Below are 12,103 nucleotides of genomic sequence, written 5' to 3'. Positions count from 1 at the left end.
CCCCCCCATTTTTCTAACCCCCCCCCCCTCTCTTTTTCAGCCCCCCCCCTCGCCGCCGCTGCCCCCCCCACCGGAGCGCCCCCCCCTCCTCCTCCTCCGCCGCCGCCGCCGCCGCCCCCCCAAACCGCCGCCGCCGCCATCCTCACCGTTGCCCCCCCCCGCGAAGACCCCGAGGGGGGGCCCAGTCCCCCCCCTGCACCCCCACAGCCCCCCCGGCCCCCCCCGCGCCGGCAGCCCCCGCCCCCCCCGCGCTCCCCATTCTACCTGGTAAGTGGGGGGGGGGGCAGAAAGGGGGGGGTCATTTTGACGGGGGGGGGGTTTGGGGGGGCACTATGGGGTGTCTATGGGGCAGAAAGGGGGGGGCATTAATTGGGGGGGGTGGTAAAATGGGGTCTGGGGGGCCCCTATGGGGTGGGGGGGCACTATGGAGTGTCTATGGGGCAGAAAAGGGGGGATCATCTTTTTGGGGGGGCATTTGGGGGCTCTGAGGTGGATTTGGGGGTTCTTGAGGGGCATTTTGAGGGCTCTGAGAGGGATTTGGGGGTTCTTGAGGAGCATTTTGAGGGCTCTGAGGTGGATTTGGGGGTTCTTGAGGGGCATTTTGAGGGCTCTGAGAGGGATTTGGGGGTTCTTGAGGGGCATTTTGGGGGCTCTGAGGTGGATTTGGGGGTTCTTGAGGGGCATTTTGAGGGCTCTGAGAGGGATTTGGGGGTTCTTGAGGAGCATTTTGAGGGCTCTGAGGTGGATTTGGGGGTTCTTGAGGGGCATTTTGAGGGCTCTGAGAGGGATTTGGGGGTTCTTGAGGAGCATTTTGGGGGCTGTGAGGAGGATTTGGGCGTTTTTGGGGGTTCTGAGGTGGATTTGGGGGTTCTTGAGGGGCATTTTGGGGGGTCTTTAACCCTTTTTCCCCCTCCCGGATCTCCTGGAGATAAAGATGAGGACACTGAGATGGAGAAGAGCGTTTTGGGGGTGTTTGGAGGCTCTTGAGGGGCATTTTGGGGGCTCTGAGGCGGATTTGGGGGTTCTTGAGGGGCATTTTGGGGGCTCTGAGGTGGATTTGAGGGTTCTTGAGGGGCATTTTGGGGGCTCTGAGAGGGATTTGGGGGTTCTTGAGGGGCATTTTGAGGGCTCTGAGAGGGATTTGGGGGTTCTTGAGGGGCATTTTGGGGGCTTTTAGGTGGATTTGGGGGTTCTTGAGGGGCATTTTGGTGTCTCTGAGAGGGATTTGGGGGTTCTTGAGGGGCATTTTGAGGGCTCTGAGAGGGATTTGGGGGTTCTTGAGGGGCATTTTGGGGGCTCTGAGGTGGATTTGGGGGTTCTGAGGGGCATTTTGGGGGCTCTGAGAGGGATTTGGGGGTTCTTGAGGGGCATTTTGGGGGCTCTGAGGTGGATTTGGGGGTTCTGAGGGGCATTTTGGGGGCTCTGAGAGGGATTTGGGGGTTCTTGAGGGGCATCTTTGGGGCTGTGAGGAGGATTTGGGCGTTTTTGGGGTCTCTGAGGTGGATTTGAGGGTTCTTGAGGGGCATTTTGGGGGTCTTTAACCCCATTTTCCCCCTCCCGGAGCTCCTGGAGATAAAGACAGAGATAAAAATGAGGACACTGAGATGGAGAAGAGCTTTTTGGGCTCTCTTTGGATGCTCCTGAGGGGCATTTTGGGGGCTCTGAGGTGGATTTGGGGGTTCTTGAGGGGCATTTTGGGGCCTCTGAGGTGGATTTGGGGGTTCTGGGGGGTCTTTCACCCCATTTTCCCCCTCCCGGAGCTCCTGGAGATAAAGACAGAGATAACGATGAGGACGCTGAGATGGAGAAGAGCTTTTTGTGCTCTCTTTGGATGCTCTCGAGGAGCATTTTGGGGGTTCTGAGGGCGGATTTGGGGGTTCCGGAGGGTCATTTTGGGGGTTCTGGGGGTGTCTTTCACCCCTCTAGTATTTTTCACCCCCCCTTGTGTAGGAGTCGCTGGAGGCGAAGCGAGCGCGGGGTCGCGCCGAACGCCTCGACCGCCTCTTACGTCTCAACGAGCTCCGCTGCGCGTTGGCGCCCGTTTACGGCACCGAAATCCTCGCGCTCTGTACCTTTGGCCCCCCCGGACCCCCCCCGGGGGGCGCTTTGGCTCAGGCCCTCCTCAGCCCCCCACAACGCCTCCAGCAGCTCCAGCCCCTCCTCGACAGGTACGGGGGGGTATGGGGGGGGGAAAAAGGGGGTTCGGGGGAGGGTTTGGGGGGGTTTAGGGGGGATTTGAGGGGTGAAAGGGGGGGTTTGGGGGAGAAAAGGGGGGTTTGGGGGGATTTGGGGGGGGAAGAGGGGGAAAAGGGGGGGTTGGGGGGGTTTAGGGGGGATTCGAGGGGTGAAAGGGGGGCTTTGGGGGGAAAAGGGGGGGTTTGGGGGGATTTAAGGGGGGGGAAGGGGGGGAAGAGGGGGAAAAGGGGGGGTTGGGGGGGTTTAGGGGGGATTTGAGGGGTGAAAGGGGGGGTTTGGGGGAGAAAAGGGGGGGTTTGGGGGGATTTAAGGGGGATTTGGGGGGGGAAGAGGGGGAAAGGGGGGGGTTCAGGGGGAAAAGGGGTGGTTTGAGGGGGTTTAGGGGGGATTTGAGGGGTGAAAGGGGGGGGTTGGGGGAGAAAAGGGGGGTTTGGGGGGATTTGGGGGGGGAAGAGGGGGAAAAGGGGGGGTTGGGGGGGTTTAGGGGGGATTCGAGGGGTGAAAGGGGGGGTTTGGGGGGAAAAGGGGGGGTTTGGGGGGATTTAAGGGGGATTTGGGGGGGGAAGAGGGGGAAGGGGGGGTTGGGGGTGTTTAGGGGGGATTTGAGGGGTGAAAGGGGGGGGTTGGGGGAGAAAAGGGGGTGTGTGGGGGGATTTAAGGGCGATTTGGGGGGGAAGAGGGGGAAAGGGGGGGGTTGGGGGGAAAGAGGGGGAAAAGGGGTGGTTTGGGGGGGTTTAAGGGAGATTTGGGGGGAAGAGCGGGAAAAGTTGGAGGTTGGGGGAGAAAAGGGGGCTTTGAGGGGGGAAAGGGGGGGTTTGGGGGAGGAAAAGGGGGGGTTTGGGGGATTAAGGGGGATTTGGGGGGGGAAGAGGGGGAAAGAGGGGGAAAAGGGGGGGTTTGGGGGGGTTTAGGGGGGATTTGAGGGGTGAAAGGGGGGTTTGGGGGGGTTTAGGGGGTTTTGGGGGGGGAAGAGGGGGGAAAGGGGGGATTTGGGGGGAAAGGGGGAAAAAGGGGGGGTTGGGGGGGAAGAGGGGGGAAAAGGGGGAGTTTGGGGGAGAAAAGGGGGTTTGGGGGGATTTGTGGGGGTAAAGGGGGGAAAAGGGGGAGTTTGGGGAGAAAAGGGGGGTTTGGGGGAAAAGGGGGGGATTTAAGGGGGATTTGGGGGGGGAAGAGGGGGAAAAGGGGGGGTTTGGGGGAGAAAGGGGGGGTTTGGGGGAGAAAAGGGAGTTTGGGGGGGAAAAGGGGGGGCTTGGGGGGATTTGAGGGGTGAAAGGGGGGGTTGGGGGGGAAAAGGAGGGATTTGGAGGGGATTTGGGGGGTGAAAGGGGGAGTTGGGGGGGGAAAGGGGGGATTTAAGGGGGATTTGGGGGGGAAAAGGGGGGGTTTGGGGGGGGTTAGGGGGGATTGGGGGGAAGAGGGGAAAGAGGAGGGGTTTGGGGGGGTAAAGGGGGGGTTTTGGGGAGAAAAGGGGGGATTTGGGGGGAAGAGGGGGAAAAGGGATTTGAGGGGGGGAAAAGGGGGGTTTTGGGGGTGGAAAAGGGGTGGAAAGGGGGGAAAAGGGGGGATTTTGGGGGGAAAAGGGGAGAAAGAGGGGAAAAAGGGGGGGTTTGGGGGGGAAAAAGGAGGTGTTGGAGTTTAGGGGGGATTTGGGGGGTAAAGGGGGAAAAGGGGGGGGTTTTGGGGGGATTTGAGGGGGGAAGAGTGGGGAAAAGGGGGGGTTTGGGGGGCATTTGAGGGGGGAAAGAGGGGGAAAAGGGGGTTGGGGGAGAAAAGGGGGGGTTTGGGAGGGGAAGGGGGGGTTTGAGGGGGTTTAGGGAGGATCTGGGGGGGGGAAAGGGGGGATTTGGGGGGGCCCAGGGGGGTAAAAGGGGGAAAAAGGGGGGGTTTGGGGGGGGTTTAGGGGGAATTTGGGGGGGAAGAGTGGGGAAAAGGGGGGGTTTTGGGGGGGAAAAGAGGGGTTTGGGGGGTTTAGGGGGGATTTGGGGGGGAAGAGGGGAAAAAGGGGGGGTTTGGGGGGAAAAGGGGGGGTTTAGGGGGATTTGGGGGGGAAGATTGGGGAAAAGGGGGGTTTTGGGGGGGTAAAGGGAAGAAAAGGGGGGTTTAGGGGGAAAGAAGGGGAAAAGGGGGGGTTTGGGGGGGAAAAAGAGGGGTTTGGGGGGGCCCAGAGGGGAAAAGGGGGTGTTTGGGGGCCTTAGAGGGGTTTGAGGGGGTCCCCAATGTCCCCATTGTCCCCCAATGTCCCCCAATGTCCCTCAAAGTCCATTTTGGTGATGGACACACGGTCCAAAATGGGAGTTTTGAGGTTCCTCCGAGAGCTTTTGGGGCGTCTTGGTGGGATTTTTTGGGGTCCCCCAAGATTTTGGGGGTCTTTAAGGGCTTTGAGGGGGTCCCCAATGTCCCCATTATCCCCCAATGTCCCCCAATGTCCCTCAAAGTCCATTTTGGTGATGGATACGGTCCAAAATGAGGGTTTTTGAGGTTCCTCCGAGAGCTTTTGGGGCGTCTTGGTGGGATTTTTTGGGGTCCCCCAAGATTTTGGGGGGTCTTTGAGGCCTTTGAGGGGGTCCCCAATGTCCCCATTGTCCCCCAAAGCCCCCATTGTCCCCCTATATCCCCTCAAAGTCCATTTTGGTGATGGATACGGTCCAAAATGAGGGTTTTGAGGTTCCTCCGAGAGCTTTTGGGGCGTCTTGGTCGGATTTTTAGGGTCCCCCAAGATTTTGGGGGGTCTTCGAGGCCTTTGAGGGGGTCCCCAATGTCCCCATTGTCCCCCAATGTCCCCCAAAGTCCCCCAAAGTCCATTTTGGTGATGGATACGGTCCAAAATGGGAGTTTTGAGGTTCCTCCGAGAGCTTTTGGGGCGTCTTGGAGGGATTTTTTTGGTTCCCCCAAGATTTTGGGGGGTCTTCGAGGGCCTTGAGGGGGTCCCCAATGTCCCCATTGTCCCCCAATGTCCCCCAATATCCCCAAAGTCCATTTTGGTGATGGATATGGTCCAAAATGAGGGTTTTGAGGTTCCTCCGAGAGCTTTTGGGGCGTCTTGGAGGGATTTTTTTGGGGTCCCCCAAGATTTTGGGGGTCTTCGAGGGCTTTGAGGGGGTCCCCAATGTCCCTATTGTCCCCCAATGTCCCCCAAAGTCCCCTCAAAAGTCCATTTTGGTGATGGATACGGTCCAAAATGGGAGTTTTGAGGTTCCTCCGAGAGCTTTTGGGGCGTCTTGGAGGGATTTTTTGGGGTCCCCCAAGATTTTGGGGGGTCTTTAAGGGCTTTGAGGGGGTCCCCAATGTCCCTGTTGTCCCCCAGTGTCCCCCAAAGTCCCCTCAAAAGTCCATTTTGGTGATGGATATGGTCCAAAATGAGGGTTTTGAGGTTCCTCCGAGAGCTTTTGGGGCGTCTTGGAGGGATTTTTTGGGGTCCCCCAAGATTTTGTGGGGTCTTCGAGGGCTTTGAGGGGGTCCCCAATGTCCCTATTGTCCCCCAAAGTCCCCTCAAAGTCCATTTTGGTGATGGATATGGTCCAAAATGAGGGTTTTGAGGTTCCTCTGAGAGCTTTTGGGGCGTCTTGGAGGGATTTTTTGGGGTCCCCCAAGATTTTGGGGGGTCTTTGAGGCCTTTGAAGGGGTCCCCAATGTCCCCCAATGTCCCCCAATATCCCCTCAAAGTCCATTTTGGTGATGGACACACGGTCCAAAATGAGGGTTTTGAGGTTCCTCCGAGAGCTTTTGGGGCGTCTTGGAGGGATTTTTTGGGGTCCCCCAAGATTTTGGGGGGTCTTCGAGGCCTTTGAGGGGGTCCCCAATGTCCCCATTGTCCCCCAATGTCCCCCAATGTCCCCCAATGTCCCTCAAAGTCCATTTTGGTGATGGATATGGTCCAAAATGAGAGTTTGAGGTTCCTCCGAGAGCTTTTGGAGCGTCTTGGAGGGATTTTTTGGGGTCCCCCAAGATTTTGGGGGGTCTTCGAGGGCTTTGAGGGGGTCCCCAATGTCCCTATTGTCCCCCAATGTCCCCCAATGTCCCTCAAAAGTCCATTTTGGTGATGGATACGGTCCAAAATGAGGGGTTTGAGGTTCCTCCGAGAGCTTTTGGGGCGTCTTGGAGGGATTTTTTGGGGTCCCCCAAGATTTTGGGGGTTCTTCGAGGGCTTTGAGGGGGTCCCCAATGTCCCCATTGTCCCCCAAAGTCCCCCAACGTCCCTCAAAGTCCATTTTGGTGATGGATACGGTCCAAAATGAGGGTTTTGAGGTTCCTCCGAGAGCTTTTGGGGCGTCTTGGAGGGATTTTTAGGGTCCCCCAAGATTTTGGGGGTCTTTAAGGGCTTTGAAGGGGTCCCCAATGTCCCCATTATCCCCCAATGTCCCCCAATGTCCCTCGAAGTCCATTTTGGTGATGGATATGGTCCAAAATGAGGGTTTTGAGGTTCCTCCGAGAGCTTTTGGGGCGTCTTGGAGGGATTTTTTGGGGTCCCCCAAGATTTTGGGGGTCTTTGAGGCCTTTGAGGGGGTCCCCAATGTCCCCATTATCCCCCAAAGTCCCTCAAAGTCCATTTTGGTGACGGATACGGTCCAAAATGGGAGTTTTGAGGTTCCTCCGAGAGCTTTTGGGGCGTCTTGGAGGGATTTTTTGGGGTCCCCCAAACTTTTAGGGGGGTCCCCAAATGTCCCCCTCGATGTCTCCGTAGATTCCTGGTGGCCCTTCCGGCGGTGGAAGCGCGAACGTTGACGTTACGGAGTTGTCGCCCTCTTCCCTGGAGGTTACGGCAAAGGGAACAGTTGGAAGCGCGACTGCAGGAAGAATTCCGACGTCGTCGCGATCCCGAACTTCATCGCATCCTACGGACCATGAGGACCTCTTTCCCGGATCTCCGTCTCATCCAATACGACTGCGGTACGGGAGGAGAGGGCGTGGAGGGACAAGGGTTGGCCGTGAAGATCACGGGAGGTTCCATCGGAGCTCTCAGATCTTCCGGAATGACCTCTTTGGACCTCCTGGTGAGGACCAGGAACCTCTTGGAGCCACATCTCAAGGCTTCGTGGTGACCTGGTGGTCACTGGTGGTCTGTGAAGAGGTCTCAGAAGGTCGTGGGAGGTCCAAGAGGTCCATCGGAGGTCTCAGACCTTCAGGAATGACCCCTTTGGACCTCCTGGTGAGGCCCAGGAACCTCTTGGAGCCATATCTCAAGGGCTTCGTGGTGGCCTGGAGGTCTCTGGTTGCTCAGAAGACCAAGAGAGGTCCAAGCGGTTCCATGGGAGGTCTCAGATCTTCCGGAATGACCTCTTTGGACCTCCTGGTGAGGCCCAGGAACCTCTTGGAGCCACATCTCAAGGGCTTCGTGGTGGCCTCGAGGTCACTGGTGATCCATAAAGGGGTCTTAGAAGATCAAGAGAGGTCCCAGAGGTCCACATCCCTCTTGATGTCCCCAATGTCCTCATGACCTCCACGAAGTCCTCGTGTCCCTCTCGATGTCCTCATGACCTCCACGAAGTCCCTCTCGATGTCCTCAAGACCTCCACGAAGTCCTCGTGTCCCTCTCGATGTCCTCATGACCTCCATGAAGTCCCTCTCGATGTCCTCATGACCTCCACGAAGTCCTCGTGTCCCTCTCGATGTCCTCATGACCTCCACGAAGTCCCTCTCGATGTCCTCATGACCTCCACGAAGTCCTCGTGTCCCTCTCGATGTCCTCATGACCTCCATGAAGTCCCTCTCGATGTCCTCATGACCTCCATGAGGTCCTCGTGTCCCTCTCGATGTCCTCATGACCTCCATGAAGTCCCTCTCGATGTCCTCATGACCTCCATGAAGTCCTCGTGTCCCTCTCGATGTCCTCATGACCTCCATGAAGTCCCTCTCGATGTCCTCATGACCTTCATGAAGTCCTCGTGTCCCTCTCAATGTCCTCATGACCTGCACGAAGTCCCTCTTGATGTCCTCATGACCTCCACGAAGTCCCTCTTGATGTCCTCATCACCTCCACGAAGTCCCTCTCGATGTCCTCATGACCTCCATGAAGTCCCTCTCGATGTCCTCATGACCTGCATGAAGTCCTTCTCGATGTCCTCATGACCTCCATGAGGTCCTCGTGTCCCTCTCGATGTCCTCATGACCTCCATGAAGTCCCTCTCGATGTCCTCATGACCTTCATGAAGTCCTCGTGTCCCTCTCAATGTCCTCATGACCTCCATGAAGTCCCTCTCGATGTCCTCATGACCTCCATGAAGTCCTCGTGTCCCTCTCGATGTCCTCATGACCTCCATGAAGTCCCTCTCGATGTCCTCATGACCTCCTTGTGTCCCTCTCAATGTCCTCATGACCTCCATGAAGTCCCTCTCGATGTCCTCATGACCTCCTCGTGTCCCTCTCGATGTCCTCATGACCTCCATGAAGTCCCTCTCGATGTCCTCATGACCTCCTCGTGTCCCTCTCGATGTCCTCATGACCTCCATAAGGTCCCTCTCGATGTCCTCATGACCTCCATGAGGTCCTCGTGTCCCTCTCGATGTCCTCATGACCTCCATGAAGTCCCTCTTGATGTCCTCATGACCTCCATGAGGTCCTTCTCGATGTCCTCAAGACCTCCATGAAGTCCCTCTCGATGTCCTCATGACCTCCATGAGGTCCTCGTGTCCCTCTCGATGTCCTCATGACCTCCATGAAGTCCCTTTTGATGTCCTCATGACCTCCATGAAGTCCCTCTCGATGTCCTCATGACCTCCATGAGGTCCCTCTCGATGTCCTCATGACCACCATGAGGTCCTTCTCGATGTCCTCATGACCTCCCTGAAGTCCCTCTCGATGTCCTCATGACCTCCACGAAGTCCCTCTTGATGCCCTCATGACCTCCATGAAGTCCTCGTGTCCCTCTTGACGTCCTCATGACCTCCACGAAGTCCCTCTCGATGTCCTCATGACCTCCATGAAGTCCTTCTCGATGTCCTCATGACCTCCACGAAGTCCCTCTTGATGTCCTCATGACCTCCATGAAGTCCCTCTTGATGTCCTCATGACCTCCACGAAGTCCTCGTGTCCCTCTCGATGTCCTCATGACCTCCTCGTGTCCCTCTCGATGTCCTCACGACCTCCCTGAAGTCCTCGTGTCCTCTCTCCCCCCTCCAGGGAAGCTGCAGACGTTGGACCTTCTCCTTCGCCGCCTCAAGGCCGACGCCCACCGCGTCCTCATCTTCACGCAGATGACGCGGATGCTCGACGTCCTCGAGCGCTTCCTCACCTATCACGGACACATCTACCTGCGCTTGGACGGCAGCACCCGCGTCGAGCAGCGCCAGGTGAGCGCCCACGGGTCCAGAAGGTCCATAGTGACCTCAACCACCACTTGGAGACCTCTTTGGAGCTCTCCGTGAGGACCTGGAGCTCCAGGAACCTCCTGAGGTGCCACATCTCAAAGGGTTCCTGATGGAACTATGGTCTTTTATGGCTCTTAGTGGGCACTCAGAGGTCCAAAAGGTCCATATTGACCTCAACCACCACTCGGAGACCTCTTTGGAGCTCTCCATGAGGACCTGGAGCTCCAGGAACCTCCTGAGGTGCCACCACGGAGCGCCATCTTAAAGGGTTCCTGATGGAATGGTGGTCCTTTATGGCTTTTAGTGACCACTGAGTGGTTCAAAAGGTCCATATTGACCTCAACCACCACTCGGAGACCTCTTTGGAGCTCTCCAGGAGGACCTGGAGCTCCAGGAACCTCCTGAGGTGCCACCACAGAGCCACATCTCAAAGAGTTCCTGATGGAATGGTGGTTCTTTGTGGCTCCTCATGAGCACCGAGTGGTACAAAAGGTCCATATTGACCTCAACCACCACTTGGAGACCTCTTTGGAGCTCTCCAGGAGGACCTGGAGCTCCAGGAACCTCCTGAGGTGCCACATCTCAAAGGGTTCCTGATGGAATGGTGGTCCTTTATGGCTTTTAGTGACCACTGAGTGGTCCCAGAGGTCCATATTGACCTCAACCACCACTCGGAGACCTCTTTGGAACTCTCCAGGAGGACCTGGAGCTCCAGGAACCTCCTGAGGTGCCACATCTCAAAGGGTTCCTGATGGAATGGTGGTCCTTTATGGCTTTTAGTGACCACCGAGTGGTTCAAAAGGTCCATAGTGACCTCAACCACCACTCGGAGACCTCTTTGGAGCTCTCCAGGAGGACCTGGAGCTCCAGGAACCTCCTGAGGTGCCACCACGGAGCCACATCTCAATGGCTTTGTGATGGTATCATAGTCTTTTATGGCTTTTAGTGAGCACCGAGTGGTCCAAAAGGTCCATATTGACCTCAACCACCACTTGGAGACCTCTTTGGAGCTCTCCAGGAGGACCTGGAGCTCCAGGAACCTCCTGAGGTGCCACATCTCAAAGGGTTCCTGATGGAATGATGGTCCTTTATGGCTTTTAGTGACCACTGAGTGGTCCCAGAGGTCCATATTGACCTCACCCACCACTCGGAGACCTCTTTGGAACTCTCCAGGAGGACCTGGAGCTCCAGGAACCTCCTGAGGTGCCACATCTCAAAGGGTTCCTGATGGAATGGTGGTCCTTTATGGCTTTTAGTGACCACCGAGTGGTTCAAAAGGTCCATAGTGACCTCAACCACCACTCGGAGACCTCTTTGGAGCTCTCCAGGAGGACCTGGAGCTCCAGGAACCTCCTGAGGTGCCACCACGGAGCCACATCTCAATGGCTTTGTGATGGTATCATAGTCTTTTATGGCTTTTAGTGAGCACCGAGTGGTTCAAAAGGTCCATATTGACCTGAACCACCACTCGGAGACCTCTTTGGAGCTCTCCAGGAGGACCTGGAGCTCCAGGAACCTCCTGAGGTGCCACCACGGAGCCCCATCTCAATGGCTTTGTGATGGTATCATAGTCTTTTATGGCTTTTAGTGAGCACCGAGTGGTCCAAAAGGTCCATATTGACCTCAACCACCACTTGGAGACCTCTTTGGAGCTCTCCAGGAGGACCTGGAGCTCCAGGAACCTCCTGAGGTGCCACATCTCAGAGGGTTCCTGATGGAATGATGGTCTTTTATGGCTCTTAGTGAGCACTCAGAGGTCCCAGAGGTCCATATTGACCTCAACCACCACTTGGAGATCTCTTTGGAGCTCTCCAGGAGGACCTGGAGCTCCAGGAACCTCCTGAGGTGCCACATCTCAAAGGGTTCCTGATGGAACGATGGTCTTTTATGGCTCTTAGTGAGCACTCAGTGGTCCCAGAGGTCCATATCGACCTCACCCACCCCTCGGAGACCACCTCCGATGGTCCTTTGTGTCCGTGGAGCTGTTGGTATCTCCTGGTGATGGACCTCCGGGTGTTTCCATGGCGACGATGATGTCCTTCCCAGGTCCTGATGGAACGTTTCAACGCCGATAAACGCATCTTCTGCTTCATTCTGTCCACCCGAAGCGGTGGTGTTGGGGTCAACTTGGCCGGCGCCGATACGGTCATCTTCTACGACAGCGATTGGAATCCCACCATGGACGCTCAGGCCCAGGACCGCTGCCACCGCATCGGCCAGACCCGAGATGTCCACATCTACCGGTACGCGACCACCTCCTGGAGGTCTTCTCCACGATGGAATCCGTGGAGATCCATCACCATGGGTCTTCGTGGAGATCCACCATCATATTCTCTATGAGGTCCCACCAGGATGGTCTTCGTGGTGGTCTTTATGGAGTCCCATCATGATGTTCTTTATGGTGTCGTCTATGAAGTCCCACCATGATATTCTTCATGATGGTCTTTATGGAGTCCCATCATGATGTTCTCTATGATGTCCTCTATGAGGTCCCACCAGGATGGTCTTCGTGGTGGTCTTTATGGAGTTCCACCATGATGTTCTCTATGATGTCCTCTATGGAGATCCACATTGATGTTCTCTATGAGGTCCCACCATGATGT

The 12,103-nt window shown here is 56.7% G+C and overlaps 1 protein-coding gene across 1 annotated transcript in view; it reads left to right on the top strand.

Moving 5' to 3' along the window:
* Positions 1-12,103, top strand: part of SRCAP (Snf2 related CREBBP activator protein) — a 79,706-nt gene that overhangs the window by 56,374 nt on the left and 11,229 nt on the right. The window contains exons 23-27 of the mRNA XM_054053019.1: positions 208-267; positions 1,951-2,168; positions 6,878-7,083; positions 9,313-9,482; positions 11,547-11,743. Coding sequence (XP_053908994.1) covers positions 208-267; positions 1,951-2,168; positions 6,878-7,083; positions 9,313-9,482; positions 11,547-11,743 — 851 coding nt within the window. The remainder of the gene's footprint in view (positions 1-207; positions 268-1,950; positions 2,169-6,877; positions 7,084-9,312; positions 9,483-11,546; positions 11,744-12,103) is intronic.

The sequence above is a fragment of the Cuculus canorus genome, chromosome 38 (assembly GCF_017976375.1).
Source record: "Cuculus canorus isolate bCucCan1 chromosome 38, bCucCan1.pri, whole genome shotgun sequence".
Classification (NCBI taxonomy): Eukaryota; Metazoa; Chordata; class Aves; order Cuculiformes; family Cuculidae; genus Cuculus; species Cuculus canorus.
This window is presented reverse-complemented; position numbering and strand designations above follow the sequence as displayed.